This window comes from Vulpes vulpes, chromosome 11, assembly GCF_048418805.1.
Source record: "Vulpes vulpes isolate BD-2025 chromosome 11, VulVul3, whole genome shotgun sequence".
NCBI lineage: Eukaryota > Metazoa > Chordata > Mammalia > Carnivora > Canidae > Vulpes > Vulpes vulpes.
The window spans coordinates 54,716,561-54,734,112 of NC_132790.1; the positions used below are offsets into that span (position 1 = coordinate 54,716,561).

Here is a 17,552-nt window from a genome sequence, read left to right on the forward strand (position 1 = left end):
GCCTCAGGTCAGGCTCCACAGGGAGTCTGCTTCTTCCTCTCCAGGATCACGCCCTGAGCCAAAGGCGGACGCCCTGAGCCAAAGGCAGACGTTCAACCACTGAGTCACCCAGGTGTCCCTAATCTTTCTGAAAATAAAAGAGGGGAAGGTGAAAATTTAGAAATGCAATTCATAGAGCCTTCTAGAGAACCAATAGCAAATAAACAGTGACTTAGTTTCCTCTTTTCCAAAAGAATATAGGTCTTTGAGGGGACTCACAAGCACTAAGGCCCTCTCTGGAACTTGGAGAATTACAGTGTCTGAGAACTGAGACTTCCCTGACAAAGGACCCCTCTACCTCATTGTATAAACCACCCTCCCTCTAGTACCTGACACTCTCTGCAGTGTGACAAGAGACCTTCTTAACTGGTTTTATTATTTTTATAATAATAATATTTATTATTATTAACTGGTTTTATCTGGAATGTGCCCCTTATGGTTAGGTCACCTGCAGCAGTTTCCCGTCCCTCCCCATCTCCCCACCTGAAATGAGACTTTCTCCAAGAGGACTTTGTGTTTGAATTCTCTGGTCCTTGTCTACAATCTATTTGGCTTGGAGCCCTTGAGGCTAGGGCTATGTGCTCTGAACTTGACTTCTGCCCAGTGTACTTGCCAGTGTGCCTTGCCCAGAGCAGGTGCCTTGGAGTTTAGAAATCTGATTGAGAACCCACAATGAGGGCAGCCCTGGTGGCGCAGCGGTTTAGCGCCGCCTGCGGCCTGGGCCTGATCCTGGAGACCCAGATCCAGTCCCACGTTGGGCTCCCTGCATGGGCTCTCTGCCTGTGTCTCTGCCTCTCTCTCTCTCTCTCTCTCTCTCTCTCTCTCTGTCTCTCATGAATGAATAAACAAAATCTTAAAAAAAAAAAGAGAGAGAACCCACAGTGAGTGTTTTACTCTGTGCCAAGGGAGAAATATTTATTAATGACTTTCAGCCAATGAACACATTTTCCAGGCCCAATTATGGTATCAAACCTTGCCTCTGACTTTTAGATGTTTCAGATTTGGTTGTGAAGATGGGAAAAACACCCTGAGTAATAAGACAAGATAGTATTTGTTTTTACTATTTTTCAAAACTCAGATGCAGGAGACTACATAAGTCTGAAAAAGAGGGTGAAAAAGTAATTTTTCCTTTCTTTTTCCTTCACCCACAAATAAAGTAAAAGAAATGAAAAAAAAAAAGATTAAATTAAATGCCATAAAATATATAAAATGAAGGAGTGCCTGGGTGGTTCAGCAGTTGAGCATCTGCCTTAGGCTCAGGGCATGATGCCCCAGTCCTGAGACTGAGTCCAGCATGGGGCTCCCCGTAGGGAGCCTGCTTCTCCCTCTGTGTCTCTGCCTCTCTCTGTGTCTCTCATGAATAAATAAATAAAATCTTTTAAAAAATGTATAAAATGAAATTAAAATTAAATTGAATGATGGACTAAAGAGAAAACAAATGAAATTAATTAATGAAATAAAATTAGTAAAATGAAATGAAGGTGAGTGGGATAAGAAAAAATAACGAAATGGATGGGCCCCTCGGGTGGCTCAGCGGTTTAGCGCCGCCCACAGCCCAGGGCGCGATCCGGGAGACCCGGGTTCGGGTCCCACGTCGGGCTCCCCGCATGGAGCCTGCTTCTCCCTCTGCCTGTGTGTGTCTCTCTCTCTCTGTGTGTCTCATGAATAAATTCTTTAAAAAAAAAGTAACGAAATGGAATCAACGAAATAAAAGTGGTAAAATAAATAAAAAGTAAAATAAAACTAAATGAAAAACCAAATAAATAGAAGTAAAAAGGAAATCAATCAGATCAACGCCGCAGTCCTCGCAGGAACCCGTGGGCAAGGCCCTGCTCTGCCACCGCATCCCCAGGCTGCCGGGGCCGCAGCGACCGCTCGGCTCCGGGGCGCGCGGGGCCCGGGGCGCGCAGGGCGGGGGCACGGCCGCGGGGCGACAGCACCGTCCTCGGGTCGCCGGCCGCGCTGGCCTCGCCGCCAGCAGGGGGCGCCTCTGCGCCCCGTGGGCCCCCCGCCCCCGCCCCCGCCCCCGCCGCCAGGGGTCTCTGGGCTGCGCAGCTCCGAGGATGCCGCGCGGCGGGAGGCCCTGCCCTGGGTCCTGCCTCGACGCCGCGGCTGTGAAAGGCTCGTCCCTCGCCTTCATCTTTCTCGGTTGAATACGCTGTTTTACATGAAATACCTGACAGTGGTACAAAAAATGGAAATTGGAGTGAAAAAGAAAAACAAACCTGCCTGGTGCCAAGGAGAAGGATATCGGTTCGGCGAGTTCCGCAGCAGGGACGCCCGGGGGCCAGCGGCCGGGGCCTGCCGTGGGCTCGGGGCGTGGCCGCGGGGTCCGGGTTCGAGCCCCGCCGGCTCCCCTTGCCGCCCCCCCAGCCCGCTCCCCGCTCCGCCTGTCTCCGCCTCCCTCTCCGTGTCTCTCGTGAATGGATAAATGGAATCTTAAGGAAAAAAACGCTGTCCAGGAGAGCGGAAGCGTCATCTAGCTTCTCCCCCAAGCCTGAGTCTACCTGCCCGCGCCTCGCCGCCCTGCCAGAGCAGCCTGTTTTTTTATTCACGAGACACAGAGAGGGGCAGAGACCCAGGCAGAGGGGGGAGCAGGCTCCCTGCGGGGGCCCGACGCGGGCCTCGGTCCCGGGTCTCCAGGGTCGCGCCCGGGCCCAGGGCAGGCGCCAAACCGCTGGGCCATCCCGGCGTCCCAAATAAATAAAATCCTTAAAAAAAAAAAAAAAGTTCTGGGACAGCTACCTGTGGGCCGACCCGGATCAGGTGAGGGCGCGGTGAGGGCGCGGCCTCTGCAGGCGGCCGTTCCGCAGCCCCCAGGCCCGGGCCGCGCCGCGGGGGGAGGGGAGGGCGGGGAGGGGGTGGGGCGGGGTGGGGTGGGGGCGGGGCAGGGACGGGCCCGGCCGCTCACATGCAAATGCCGCGGGGCCGGTGCGGCCCGGCGCCTCCGCGCCTCCGGGAGGCCGGGGCTGGAACAAAGCCCGAGCATTTCTATCGGTGAAAAGCCCGCATTCCTGGGCGGGGAGGCGCGGGGGCGCCGGGCCCTCCCCATTCACACCCCGGACCACACAGGGAGCCTCTCGCGCCAAATGCTAGAAGGTTCGCTGCAGCTTTTCTTTTGACCCGAGCGATGCATACGAAATGTAGATATTTCCCTAAACGCCGGCTTTGACATTTAATGCGATCCTAAGTAGTCTGAAATGTGGACGGGATTAGGCGGGGGCTTGGGGCCTACCAAATCCTCCTAAATCCTCCAGGACGATTGTTTGTCACCGCACGGATCCCCTTTGCCCCAAATGAGGGGGCTAATGAACTCCGCTGCCCCTCCCGTGGCACCCCCACCCCTTCCCTAGAGCCGGTCTTCCTGCCTTGCTCTTCCCAGGGAGGAGGGAAGCCGAATGTGGCAACTGCTTGCTGGTTCCGCTTACTTGAGGCTGGGCCAGCTGAGTCTGACCGGGCACCCACCCGTCCTGGGCCGCTACTTAAATCTCACCTGGTGAGGCTCAGAGGGTCAAGGATGCAGACACCCTGCGAACCTTGGGTTATGTGAATAGGCCGCCTCCACCTTGAAAGAAGTGGGTCCTGGGACACTGCCAGGCCTAGAAAGAAAAATCACCAAAAATTCTGTCCAGTGGCTTCTGTTCTTCTGCAACAGTCCACACACTGTATCATGTACAGCCCTGTCTTCAAAGTACTCGCAGTCCTGGAGAGGGAAGAAAATATGTGACCAAGAACAACAGAGTGTGCCTGAAGGCTGGCTGGGCCACCATGGGGCTCAACACAAAGGCTCAGTAGCCCAGAACATATCCTTGGTAAGCATGGCTGGCATGAATGAAGACTTGGGGCTTAAGAGAAATGAGCCTCTTTGGGGGTTATGGCTGCAGACAGGCAGTGGGATGGCAAGGATGTTGACATGTCCAAACTGGAAAGGAGAAATTTCTGGGGAGTGGGAAGCAGTGATTCTTTTGGGGCAATGGCAGAGAATCCAGTTTGGCTGACAGCTGGGGTGGGAGGGAGAGGGGAGCAGGGAGCGTGAAGGGCCCTTGCAGGCGTTCCTGAAGGAATCAGGGGCAGGACCCAGCCCTGCCCTGTAGCAATCACTGGCTGGGCTGAGGAGGGCCCTGAGGCAGGGAGGCCCATGAGCTCTCACCACCAGAGGCCAAGGGCCTGGGCAAGTTAGGTGAGGACGGATGAGAGCATGGGAGGCCAGTATGTACCGAACAACTACTACTACGCCCCGATACTGGTAGTAAAGACAAGACAACAGGCTCCAAATAGAGTCCCTTATGCTAAGCATCTCCCCACCAAACTGAGCCTCAACCAATTTACACTTTTTGGGTCTCCCAAGAAATGGAATCTTAAACTAGTTAGTCAGGAATCACCTGACCAGCACTAGTTGAGTAATCTGCCTAATAGATCCCTTCTGTGCAATAACTTTTTTTTCCCCATCATAACTTCCTTGCTCCCATTCCATTCTGCCATCTTTTTTTTTTTTTCCCATCTTTCATTTCATAAAACATGTCAGGACTCCTGTTAGACTGAATGATGCCAGATTCGAATCATTTTTGCTCAAATAAACTCTTCAAAAATTTTATTTATTTATTAAGGATTTTATTTATTTATTCATGAGAGACAGACAGAGATGGGGATCCCTGGGTGGAGACAGAGAGAGAGAATGAGAGAGAGGCAGAGACACAGGCAGAGGGAGAAGCAGGCTCCATGCAGGGAGCCCAACGCGGGACTCGATCCTGGGTCTCCAGGATCACGCCCTGGGCTGGAGGCAGCACTAAACCGCTGAGTCACCTGGGCTGCCCACCAGCGGGATTTTAAATCTTTTAGTACATTAGGATTACCTCACTTTTTTTTTTTTTTTAAAGAATTTATTCATGAGACAGAGAGAGAGGCAGAGACACAGGCAGAGGAAGAAGCAGGCTCCATGCAGGGAGCCCAACGCGGGACTCGATCCCAGGTCTCCAGGATCACGCCCTGAGCTGAAGTTGGCGCTAAATCGCTGAGCCACAGGGGCTGCCCAAGGATTACCTCACTTAATAAACGTGGCATTAACAAATTGGGGCAGGAGTAAGTGGGAAGGCAGCTTCCTAGCTGATGCCTGTCAGAACAGTCATGGGAATGAAGAGTATACATTGCATACGCTGGGGTCTGCGGAGGGCAGGCTGTGAGAGGCAGAGCTTAGCTGATGGAACTTTCATTTGACAACAAAGCATCAGAAAGAGTTCATAGGCTGGGAAAACACTTACCTGGCCTCCCCTCTAGATGTGCAGGGATACCCTAGCAACTTTAGCCAACACTGTTGGTGACTTCTTTTACAGCCTTCCGTGCAGCTAAGGATGGCTACCTGACAAAGGAGATGTGAAGCTGGGAATTTCTGGGAAAACTTTGTTCCTGATCATTTCCAAGGAGGATGGGCTGCTTTTACCTCTTCTTGCGTTCAATGCACATGTAATGCTGGAACATCCTGTGACCAGGGACAAAAGCCCAAATGCTATGGACAGTGGCAAGGATAAAGGAAGCTGAGTCCCTGAGGGCATCACTGAACATTAGAACCAAGGCCAGCAACTGCCTATGCACCCACCTCTTAAGTGAGAGAAAAAACAATCTTCGTTGAAATCACGAACCCATTGTTTACTACTAGCAGCCAAATATAATCTTTTTTTTTTAAGATTTATTCATGAGAGACACAGAAAGAGAGAGGCAGAGACACAGGGAGAGGAAGAAGCAGGCTCCCTGTAGGGAGCCCGATGTGGGACTTGATCCAGGACTCCAGGATCACACCCTGAGCCTAAGGCAAATGCCCAAGCGCTGAGCCACCCAGGCGTCCCACTATTCCCACTTTTCCATCAACCAACCAGCAAGCAAGGAAAGTTCTCATTTCCTGAGATTTCTCCAAAGATATTTTGGCCTCAGGTACAATAAACAGGCCTTTATGACTTCACAATACCAAGACCTTGTGGGTCTGGTGACTCACTCTCCAGAAAACGCCCAGGATTGTAGCAATTCTGCTACCATCCTGCAGCACATGAGCGGGTCCCACAGTGCTGCTGCAAGTCTTGGACTTGGAAAAAGCAGACTTGGACCACCACTAGGGAAGCTTAAGGATCATTCTCTCATCTGGAAACAGCTTTGAGAAGCCCACAGAAGCAAGGCCACTGCTTTTGGTATCTACCTGGAAAGAATTTACTGTGTAAAAACAAATTGTGGCTCTTAAGAGCAATAGAACCCCTATGTACCCACCCCTCCCATGTTTAACTGAAAAAAGAAACTTCCACCTACTCTGAGTCCTCTGTGGGCAATGTCTAGTTGCAACCAAATACCCTGTTATAGTAGATATCCCTATCTAAAGTGATTTCAGCAACAGAATAAGATCAAAGGTAAATTATGTGCTTTGTTATCCACTTTCCTCTCCAGGCCAGAAAGTGAGGAAGCACTGAGATTCAGCTGGTGTGCCATACTTCCCTATCTAAATGTGGTCTCTAAACTAGGGAGCTGAAGAGATATAGACAACAAAGGATGCTCCTAAATAGCAAACTTTGATGGATCTACAAAACATGATCTCAACCAGGAGGTCACCCAATATTTCCTTCATTCTTTTCATTCATTCATTTTTAAAAAATATTTATTTATTTTTTTTTTTTGAGAGAGAGAGAGAGAGAGAGAGAGAGAGAGAGAGAGAGAGAGAGCTTCAATCAGACTGAGATCCTAGCATTCTGAGATCGAGTCCTGCATTGGGTCCCTGCAGGGAGCCTGCTTCTCCTGCTGCCTATGTCTCTGCCACTCTGTCTCTCATGAATAAATAAATAAAATCTTAAAAAAAAAAAAAAAAAGTCTCGCGGGGGTTAGCAATGAGCCCTGAACTCCTTGGTAGCAGACTCTAGAACCAGTGCCTCTGCCTAAGGGTACAGGAGGATGAACATGGCCAGTGCCCTGAACCTGGTTTGTCTTCATCTATAATCTGGAAGCAGTAATTCCTATCAGACCAGTCATCTCTTCTTAAGCCAATGTTACTGGCCCTATGGGTTCTACTATGCATTTTCTGGTCCTTTTAGTTATAAGTAGGCAGAAAACACATCTACCTCCCCTTCTCTCTGCCCCTAGACGAGGTTCTGGATTGGCTACTCAACTGCTGACAGGTCTCTCATATTTTAAAACTTTAACACTAAACCTCAGAGGTTAAAATAGTCCAACTGTTGCAAGAAAGACAAAATGTACCATATGAGATTGTTCTGATAAGACCATGTTTTAATTGCCTATGACATGGATACAGCACATAATGGCTCAAAATGTAAGATTAAAGAAAAACATGAAAATGAGTTCGTGAATCCTTAATTTTAAGTAAGCTTCCAGCAAAAAAACCAAAAACAGGACCTCCCCCCAAAAGAACCCCGCCAAAAAAACAAAAAAGCAAAAACCAAACAAACAAAAAAAACCCACAGGGGTTAGAATCATTTTAAAATTGTATCTTCAAAACTAGCACCTTTCATCATCTGTCTTTTATTCATTTTGCTGTGATACAACTAAAAAGGCCCAAAAGTACTCCCCTCGGTCTCAAGTAACAGTTTTCTGAGAGCAAAAATGTCACTTTCTTTGTGCAGTGAAGGCTGGCATTTGGATGGGCTGGATCGGGTGGACAGGCTGGAACACTGGCTTCTTTCTCATTTCAGACAGTGTTTTCACTGCAGGGAGCAGCTGATTTCTTTTGATGATCTGTAAGGCCAGCTGGGTATTACCTATAAAAACAATTCCCATTAAAAAAAGGCATAAACAATACCACCACACACAAAGCAAGTCATCAGCATCATGAAACTAAGAGTTGGTAAGAGCAGTGGTCTGCAACCTTTGCTAGACACTGGAGCCACATCATGCCTCCATCCATCCCCAGAAATTCTTACTTAAGAGACCTGGGGTGTGACCTGGGCATAGGCATTTTCCAAAGCCCTAAGGTTTTTCTTAGATATAACCCAGCTTGCGAACTGGTCTCCAGGTAGACGGCATAGAAGAAGGGCGTGTGGGACCAATGCACTAACCCTAATCACACCTTTTATTTAGGAGGACAAGGCCAGCTGGGTACCAGGCACTTAACGCTATAAAAAAAATATCAAAAGAGGGAACTATGTAAGGATCCCCATGATTCCAAAAGGAGGCATGATTTATTTTATTATTTTATTTTATTTTTAAAGATTTATTTATTTATCCATTCAGAGAGAGTGAGAGAGAGGCAGAGACAGGCAGAGGGAGAAGCAGGCTCCATGCAGGAAGCCCGATGTGGGACTTGATCCCCAGTCTCCAGGATCACACCCCAGGCTGCAGGTGGCACTAAACCGCTGCGCCACCAGGGCTGCCCAGGAAGCATGATTTAAAACTTTTTTTTTTTTTAATTTAAAACTCTTAATATTTTAAAAGATTTCTTCCATTTGTGTCTCTTCTCTACTTCATTCTGTCTCTTACATAGGGCCCACAGTCTAATTTTTTCAGAAGCCACATCCTTAAAGGCTTTATGTGCCCCAAAGGTAGGACCTGGATTTAGGTCTGGATAACTGTCAGCAAGAACTGGTTTGCTGTAAAAGTCATTAATGACATTTCTATTCAAAATAATATAGTGTACAACTCTTAGCAACTGGCATTCGGACTCATGTTCTGTATTCAAGTCATTTGGCTGCCTAAGAAAGTTTAATTAGTAGGAATTAATTATAATTAGGTGTCAGAGTTAAGTAACCTCTACACCTAACATGGGGTTTGAACTCACAACCCTGAGATCAAGAGCTGCATGCTCCTCCAACTGAGCCAGCCATCTCTGAAGGAATACAGTCCTAACTAGAGAGAATTACTTACCATTTTGCAGTTCAAGGTAGACTGCCAATAAGATGGCTTCAGGTGGCACCTCTTTAGGATGGATCATTGAAGCCGCCTTTGCTCAAAACAAAAAAAGACACCCATGAAAAACCATCAGCTTAAGACACAAACACCAAGTAATGCTGGGAGGCTGGGGTGAGGGTGGGGGAGTCTACCAATGACAAGTCAGCAGACTTACCTAAGCTCATTCCCACATGACCTCCTAGGAACTACTACCATTCTGTTCTGATGTCCCTCAACTACCTTTGTCCTCATCCCTACTGATTAAACTAGACGTGTACTTTTTTGTTAAATGATTCGTTATTTTCCTTTACCTAGTCCATGAATTCTTAATAGGGGAAAGCTTTTCTTCCCTCTTGGTTTTCACCTACTTGGGACTCTGCTTCCATGTCTTGGCTCTATTTGGTTTTAATTTTTTTTTATTTTTATTTTTATTTATGATAGTCATACAGATAGAGAGAGAGAGGCAGAGACACAGGCAGAGGGAGGAGCAGGCTCCATGCACCAGGAGCCCGACGTGGGATTCGATCCCGGGTCTCCAGGATCGCGCCCTGGGCCAAAGGCAGGCGCCAAACCGCTGCGCCACCCAGGGATCCCGTCTATTTGGTTTTGAGAAGGGTGATCAGACACTCCTGATTCTAAACTCCAGTCATTGGTCCAGGTCTCTTCACCACATGGTTACACTTATATTAAAACATGCATGTCCGGGATCCCTGGGTGGTGCAGCGGTTTGGTGCCTGCCTTTGGCCCAGGGCGCGATCCTGGAGACCCGGGATCGAATCCCACGTCGGGCTCCCTGCGTGGAGCCTGCTTCTCCCTCTGCCTGTGTCTCTGCCTCTCTCTCTCTCTCTCTCTGTGTGTGACTATCATGAATAAATAAAATCTTAAAAAAAAAAATGCATGTCCATTTGTTTTCCTAATAATGACTCAGTAGTGTGGGTCCCAAGTTCCCAATGTCAGCAATAAGAATTCAAACTTAAAAAAGAAAAAAAAGGGATCCCTGGGTGGCGCAGCGGTTTGGCACCTGCCTTTGGCCCAGGGCGCGATCCTGGAGACCCGGGATCGAATCCCACGTCGGGCTCCTGGTGCATGGAGCCTGCTTCTCCCTCTGCCTGTGTCTCTGCCTCTCTCTCTCTCTCTCTGTGACTATCATAAATAAATAAAAATTAAAAAAAAAAAAAGAAAAAAAAAAAAAGCACCACTAGACATGTTCACTATCTCCATTCTTATGGACTGAAACAGTAAAAGTCTGTCAAATAAAATAATTTAATTGTTTAAGCAACATGCTGTTCTTTCCTGGATCTGAGAGTCACATCTCCAGCTAGCAGCTTCTGTCTGACCCAGTCCTGAGAAAAGCAGCCTGGCCTGCTCTGGTCAGCTGTGCCAAGATCATAGGGTTATTTCCTCAGTCTGGGCTCTGGGCTGCAGCCTTTTCCTGCCACCTTACTATCCCCTTGTATTCCCCCACCCAGTTTCAGGAGCTCTGGCTTCCAGGTTGTTCTGCTTTTTCCCTTCATCTTATCAGAAAATGTACTTGTAGGAACATTTATTAACCAGAGGTGGATGTGTGGGTAAGACAGGGGACTCATCCTGATCATAAACAGGAATGCAAACAACAATAATCCAAATTTACCCAAATGCTAGAGAGAAGAGTGAAAGTACTGTGACTATGAGAGAGAAAAAGGTTTCTTTTGAATGGAGAGCTTCAGGGCAAAGGGCACCTGCCTTAGTCCTCTCAGGGTAGACACTGGGTAGGCAGAAAATGGGGAGAAAGGCCTTGTATGCCAAGCTGTGAAGATGGAAGATGTCTAGGGGACCAGACGCTTGCTGCAGGGTCAATTCCCTGCAGCCTCAGAAGAGATTATGATGAGTGGGGACTCTTATCCAGGGCACACACTAAGTTCTTCATGCATGGAGCAGGGAGGCTTTTTTCCTCTTACCACGTCACTGAGGTATAATGACTCAGTTTAGAAAATGAGAGTTTACACTTATAGGCCAAGCTTTATACAGGCAAGGTCATCTGTACAGCACTTCGTGGGTATTAAAATCTCCATTTTGCCTCCCAAGTGACTGGTTAACAGAGGTCATTTATTGTTCTTTGAGCTGACCAAAGTCTGCAGCTTTCCCTAAAATACACGAATTCACAAGAGCAACTTTTTAAGACCTTTTTTTTTTTGTTTTAATATTTTATTTATTTATTCATAGAGACAGAGAGAGAGAGAGGCAGAGACACAGGCAGAGAAAGAAGCAGGCTCCATGCAGAGAGCCCGACGTGGGACTCAATCCAGGGTCTCCAGGATCACACCCTGGGCTACAGGCGGCGCTAAACCGCTGCGGCACCGGGGCTGCCCAACTTTTTAAGACTTAATGGTGCTCTGCTTACTGGCTGTTCAGAATGGCTACTGATGGCTACTGGCGGGCAGACAACCTTGGAAACATCTCCGCGGAGCCCTTTCAAACTCTTCACGTCACTGTCCTGCCCTCCCAGGCAGGGCGGCCTCCCAACTAACAAAGGTCCAGCCACTGGATTAACCTAAAAACCAAGGGACCAAACAAAACAAAACCTCCTTCAGACCCTGAGTCAGGTCTGACCTCGTTTGTCTCTCCCAGCGTGGCAGCTGCCAGGGCCACCTGCTGTATGAGAACCTTGAGCTAGACTGTGCATCCTGTAAATTTAGATCAAAAGTCCTGTCTGCTGCAGTCAACTCCTTCCCAATCAACTTGTATAACTCAACCATACAAGTGAGATAACAGCAAGTATGTTTCCCTGGATAGTCCATCACTTAACATTTCTGATTTTGGATCAGAATGCCGACCAGATGCCACTAAGTTAACTAATATCACTTGTGGTTATTTCCCACATGGTAAGATTCTTCACGGCTATACGCAAGGTGGTCTTCATAGGAAGAACATTTCCAGAAGCCACTATCTCTCTTGAGAATAGGTTTAATTTCAATTTCAACTACTGTGACAAGTGTACAGCGACACGGACTCTCTCCTGTGCTGCTGGTGAATCTATCATTTGGCACAAACTTTCCATATTAGAAGACTTAAACCTACAGATGCTCAGGAGACCTACTGATGATGTGCCATTTCAGTGGTAGGATTTAGAGGTGTATTTTATTTCTATGTTGCCAGTGGCTTTCTTTAGTGTACGTGGAGTTTCTTTGGCACCAACTTTCTTCTGAAGTCTCCCGTTTTAGTGCTCCAGCCACACAGTACTTATCCTGCTATCCCATAACCAATGTTGGTTGCTTCTAGCTTTTATACGCACATACACAATTTTAAAGGAAAGGTATTAAATCTTGGTCTTTTCGCTTAATATGTCTTGGATATCCTATTGTAATACAGAGTTTACAGCTGCACTGTGTTAGGCTGTATGGATGCACCATTATTTAAGTGAGCCCTCATTTAGATGGTTTCCAATCTTCTGAAATTCTAATTATTTTTTAAAAAGATTTTACTTATTTATTGACAGAGAGAAAGAGAGCACAAACAGGGGGAACAACAGAGGGAGAGGAGAAGCAGACTCTCCTCAAGCAGGGGCCCAATGTGGGGCTCGATCCCAGGACCTTGGGATCATGACCTAAGTCAAAGGCAGACACTTAACTGACTGAGCCACCCAGGCACCTCTAAAATTTTAATTATTAAAACCTTTGGGGAAAACCCTTCATTAAGTGTCTAGATTCATTTGTAATAGCTGATCAGTTGTTTGCCTTACATGACTATTTTTAAGCTTGGAAAAGTAATACTCCAATTTTTAACAAGCTGACCAGAGCCTCAAACAAAATAACAAAAGCTGCCGTTTGCTGGCTACTTAACAAGAGGGCTTGGCCCCGCCACCTCCAGCCTCACCTGATGGAGACACTTTCGAGCTTTGTCATATTCACTCCTCAGGCAGTAGGCGCTGCCAAGATTAAACAGCATCACGGTTCTGGCAGAGGTGACGGAACTGGGGTAGCACTGAGGGGCCCGCTTCCCAGCTGGGGAAAAAAAGCATGGACCCTGGTGAAGAGGCCGGGTCAAGGGCAAGAGGGGAAACCCAATCCACCACCCCAGCAGCTGCTCAGAATAAAGCACAGTGCTACTTCTTAGGCTGCCAAACGAAGGACACATCACAGAAGGCTTGAGTCTACATCTATGGGATGCAAACCAGGCTACTTTAAGTATTTACAAAACTTCTTACTCACAGGATTCCATTGCTTCATTTTCACCTTTGTCTGATCCTATAAAAACATGAAAATAAACCTGAGGAAGAAGGACAACAGAGTATATTTTCTAGAAACCTAATTTTTTCTTTTTATTTATTTTTTTAAAAAATGAAAATCTAGTATCAAAGCGATCTGTCACAGTGTTTACTATTCATGCAGTGTTAGTTCTATTAGAAGATATCAGAAGGTACCACCCACCACCTCCCCATGCCTTCATAATAATACTGAACAAGGTGAATGCCAGTCTCCCTTCCTTAAAAACTGAACCATGATTTAAAACTGACTTCTGAATGCTTATTTCTACTTTCCTCTGACTGCAGATTCCCTTCAAGGAGAAATATACAGTATGAGAATCAAATTTTTCTAACATTATCACAACCTTTCAAAGGTGACAATTTATTATTTATTTAAAAGTCTTTCTTTGGGGATCCTTGGGTGGCTCAGCGGTTTAGCGCCTGCTTTTGCCCCAGGGTGTGATCCTGAAGTCCCGGGATGGAGTCCCACATCGGGCTCCCTGCATGGAGCCTGCTTCTCCCTCTGCCTGCATCTCTGCCTCTCTCCCTCTCTCTCTGTGTCTCTCTCATGAATTAATAAATAAAATCTTTAAAAAAATAAAAAATAAATAAAAAAATAATTCTTTTTTCTTTCATTTTTAAAAGATTTTATTTATTGAGGGCAGCCCAGTGACTCAGAGGTTTAGCACTGCCTTCAGCCCAGGGTGTGATCCTGGAGACCTGGGATCAAGTCCCATGTCGGGCTCCCTGCATGTAGCCTGCTTCTTCCTCTGCTTGTGTCTCTGCCTCTCTCTCTCTCTCTCTCTCTCTCTCTCTCATTGGGCGCCTGGGTGGCTCAGTGGTTGAGTGTCTGCCTTTGGCTCAGGTCATGATTCCAGGATCCTGGGATTGAGGTCCGCGTCGGGCTCCCCACAGGGAGCCTGCTTTTCCCTCTGCTTACCTCCCTGCCTCTCACTCTGTGTTTCTCATGAATAAATACATAAAATCTAAAAAAAAAATTATGTATTTGAGAGAGAGATAGCAAGGGAGAGACAGAGCACACCGGTGCCCACAGCAGGCAGAGGGCGACAAAGAAGCAGGGTCCCTGCTGAGCAAGGAGCATGATGCAGGGCTCCATCCCAGGACCCCGGGATCATGACCTGAGCTGAAAGTAGACATTTACCTAACTGAGCCAACCAGGTGTCCCTTTCTTTTTCTTTCTTTCTTTTTTCTTTTAGGTAAGTCATCTCTACACCCAATGTGGGGCTTGAACTCATGACCCTGAGATCAGAGTTGCATGCTCTTCAAACTGAGCCAGCCAGGTGCCCCTCTAGAGTGAGCACTTAGACCATGTGATAATCAACTCTTATGTCTACTCAGAAAACAATTACTACAAAATATGTACAGCTAAAAATGTAGAAAGCCAACCTAAAACTTCTTTCCCTTGACAACTATGCCTTTAAATCTCTACACATCCAGGAAAGCAGTGGAAATGGTGACTTGTTCTGATCAAATGTATCCTCACTAACCTTGGTCCTGCTCATTTGAAGAGATCCCTAAGGAAACATCAGTGACATTCTCCGGGTTCAAGTGAGTAATGGCATCAGATATTCTGTCCAGAGAGATGAGGGCTTCTGCAGCATATAAATGGCCCAAAAACCTAAGATGATAAGAAAAGATTCCAAAACAGGTAGTAGGTTATCACAAAACACCCAATGTATAACAAGATTTGGTGTACACATGCTCACATATTTCATATATTTGAATTGAAATAAAAGTTTACAAATGGATCAATTAAAGATCACTTAAAAAAATAAATAGGGCAGCCCCCATGGCGCGGCGGTTTAGCGCTGCCTGCAGCCTGGGGTGTGATCCTGGAGGCCTGGGATCGAGTCCCAAGTCAGGCTCCCTGCATGGAGCCTGCTTCTCCCTCTGCTTGTGTCTCTGCCTCTCTCTCACTCTCTATCTGTGTGTGTCTCTATGAATAAATAAATAAAATCATAAATAAATAAAATAATAAATAAATAAATAAATAAATAAATAAAATAAAGGTCACTTGAATCTTATCTCTATAAAAATATCTTAAAATATACAATAATTTTTATATAGCTAAGCTGGAACACGTATCAAGAAAAAAGTTAAAAATTGGCAAATTTACTGTTCTGTTTATGCAGAAAATAACATTAACATAAGAAGGGAATGAAGTTCTAAAATAAGAGGCAGGTCCAAGGATGAATCCTCCAGTCTCTGCTGCTGGAAAAATCAAAAGACACCAGAGTACCAGACTGGACTGGGAACAGATTTGGGACAGATCAACTTTACTTCTATCCCAAAGATTCCCTGCTTTTCAAATAATCTTTTTTATGCCCATTGATGTTTTAGGACAGATATGCATCCTCCTGGCTTATAATAGCCTGCTTCTTCAGGTCTTTTACTTACAGGCCATGTTTCTCTATGATCACTTGATAGATTTTTCAAAATTAAAACAGAATGAGATATATATACCTTTGCTGAAAATCTTAATGACTTTTCCTACCTGAGAACAAAACAAAACTTCTATTTACAGTTTTCCACATTTGGTCCCACTTTTCTATATCTAGTCAATATTCCTACCCCCTCAAAAATTGCTCTGATCCTACCAGACAGTGTCCCGGGCAGGGTACACCTGCTGCTCCCCCGGGGCCTGGCTTTCTGGAGCAAGCCTGGTTTCATCTCCACAAGTCAAAATCTACTCTAAGATTTTATTTTCAAGTAATCTCTATACTCCTTGGGGCATGGGAACCAGGGCAGCCTGGGTGGCTCAGCAGTTTAGTGCCTGCTTTTGGCACAGGGCGTGATCCTGGAGTCATGGGATGGAGTCCCATGTCAGGCTCCCTGCATGGAGCCTGCTTCTCTCTCTGTCACCCCCCCCCCCCCACCTCTCTGCGTCTCTCATGAATAAATAAAAAAAGAAAAAGAAAAAAGAAAATAACTGAGCCAGTTAGGCATCCTCTAGTCCTCCTTTTAAATGGCCAGCTAGGTCTCACCTGCCCCAACTGAATCTGTCCCCATGAATCTCAAATCTTCAAATTTTAGGCTTTCTTTTCTTTTCTTTTCTTTTCTTTTCTTTTCTTTTCTTTTCTTTTCTTTCCTTTCCTTTCCTTTCTTTCTCTCTCTCTCTCTCTCTTTCCTTCTTTCTCTTTCTTTCTTTAAAAGATTTTATTTATTTATTCATGACAGACACAGAGAAAGAGAGGCAGAGACACAAGCAGAGGGAGAAACAGGCTCCACGCAGGGAGCCCGACATGGGACTCGATCCCAGGTCTCCAGGATCACACCCCAGGTTGAAGGCGACATTAAACTGCTGGGCCACCGGGGCTCCCCTTTTGGCTCTTTTCAATATGACTTTTTAAGGGATTTATAAACACTCAAGGGCTCTTTAATTCTTTTTTTTTTTTTTTTAAGATTTTATTTATTTATTCACGAGAGACACACAGACCGAGAGAGGCAGAGACACAGGCAGAGGGAAAAGCAGGCTCCATGCAGGGAGCCCGACGTGGGACTCGATCCTGGGTCTCCAGGATCACACCCTGGGCTGAAGGCAGCGCTAAACTGCTGAGCCACCTGGGGCTGCCCAGGCTCTTTAATTCTTAAGCAATTTCTTTTAACTACCAGGGGCTGCAATGATCTTTTATTTTGCTTGTCCACCAAATACCCTAACAGAAATGACAAGTTTTTAAAAAATCAGTAACTTTAATTATGAGAAAATATAATTTAAAAATTTAATTAAAGTAGTATCCACAAGCCAGTAACACATAAATTAAAAGCCAAACACATACATTCAAAGAACTACTTCAAAAACACTTAAAAGGCAAAAAAGTAATTTTACTTTGGAGATTATAGCTTATATACTCACAGGATGAATGAAAAAAACAACTGTCCTAACGTTATACAGAGTATTTGTAGTGTTGAATAAAATTTCTAGCTGGGCATCATACAAAGACTCAAAGAATGCTGCATCTCATTCAGTCCCCATAAAAGGAAAGACATGCTTTAGCAGATTGTAGAATGACAATGTTACTAATCTGAAGTTTGAATAAAATTCCTATAGTCTCAATTCTTATTTGTCTATTTAAATTGCATTCCTTGAAGCAGATCTATCATGCTGACTAAAGTCCTTTTTCTGTGGGTCTTCTTCCTGAGGACTGACCTTATTTTTGGGACTAATATGCGAAAACACACTCCAGTCTGGCCTAGTAGTGGACACTAGAGAGTGCAAAGTTGCTACCTCCTGATGCTCAGTAGAGTGAACACTATTTCCCTGAATCTCTGAGGTACAGCAAGGCTAAAGAGCCTAACACAGACCTACCAAATTAATGTTTCAATTAGTTGTTGCTTTGTCTAGATAATATATCCCACTGGGGGAGTAGCAGCAATATGCACCACAAACTAACTGAAAACC

The 17,552-nt window shown here is 46.0% G+C and overlaps 1 protein-coding gene across 11 annotated transcripts in view; it reads right to left on the reverse strand.

Annotated features, from left to right (window-relative positions):
- Positions 1 to 7,275: 7,275 nt before the first annotated feature.
- CNOT10 (CCR4-NOT transcription complex subunit 10) overlaps positions 7,276 to 17,552 on the reverse strand; it is a 72,613-nt gene continuing 62,336 nt past the window's right edge. For 6 of the 11 annotated variants that reach the window (XM_072726352.1, XM_026016378.2, XM_026016376.2 and 3 more), the window contains 5 exons: positions 14,641 to 14,771; positions 13,098 to 13,133; positions 12,763 to 12,890; positions 8,887 to 8,962; positions 7,276 to 7,784 (listed from right to left, as the gene is read on the reverse strand). In XM_072726352.1, the coding sequence (XP_072582453.1) occupies positions 7,633 to 7,784; positions 8,887 to 8,962; positions 12,763 to 12,890; positions 13,098 to 13,133; positions 14,641 to 14,771 (523 nt within the window). In that variant the 3' untranslated portion in view covers positions 7,276 to 7,632. Of the gene's footprint in view, positions 7,785 to 8,886; positions 8,963 to 11,072; positions 11,441 to 12,762; positions 12,891 to 13,097; positions 13,156 to 14,640; positions 14,772 to 17,552 lie in introns of those variants that run through there. The other 5 variants (XR_011995214.1, XR_011995213.1, XM_072726353.1 and 2 more) reach the window with 4 other exon arrangements.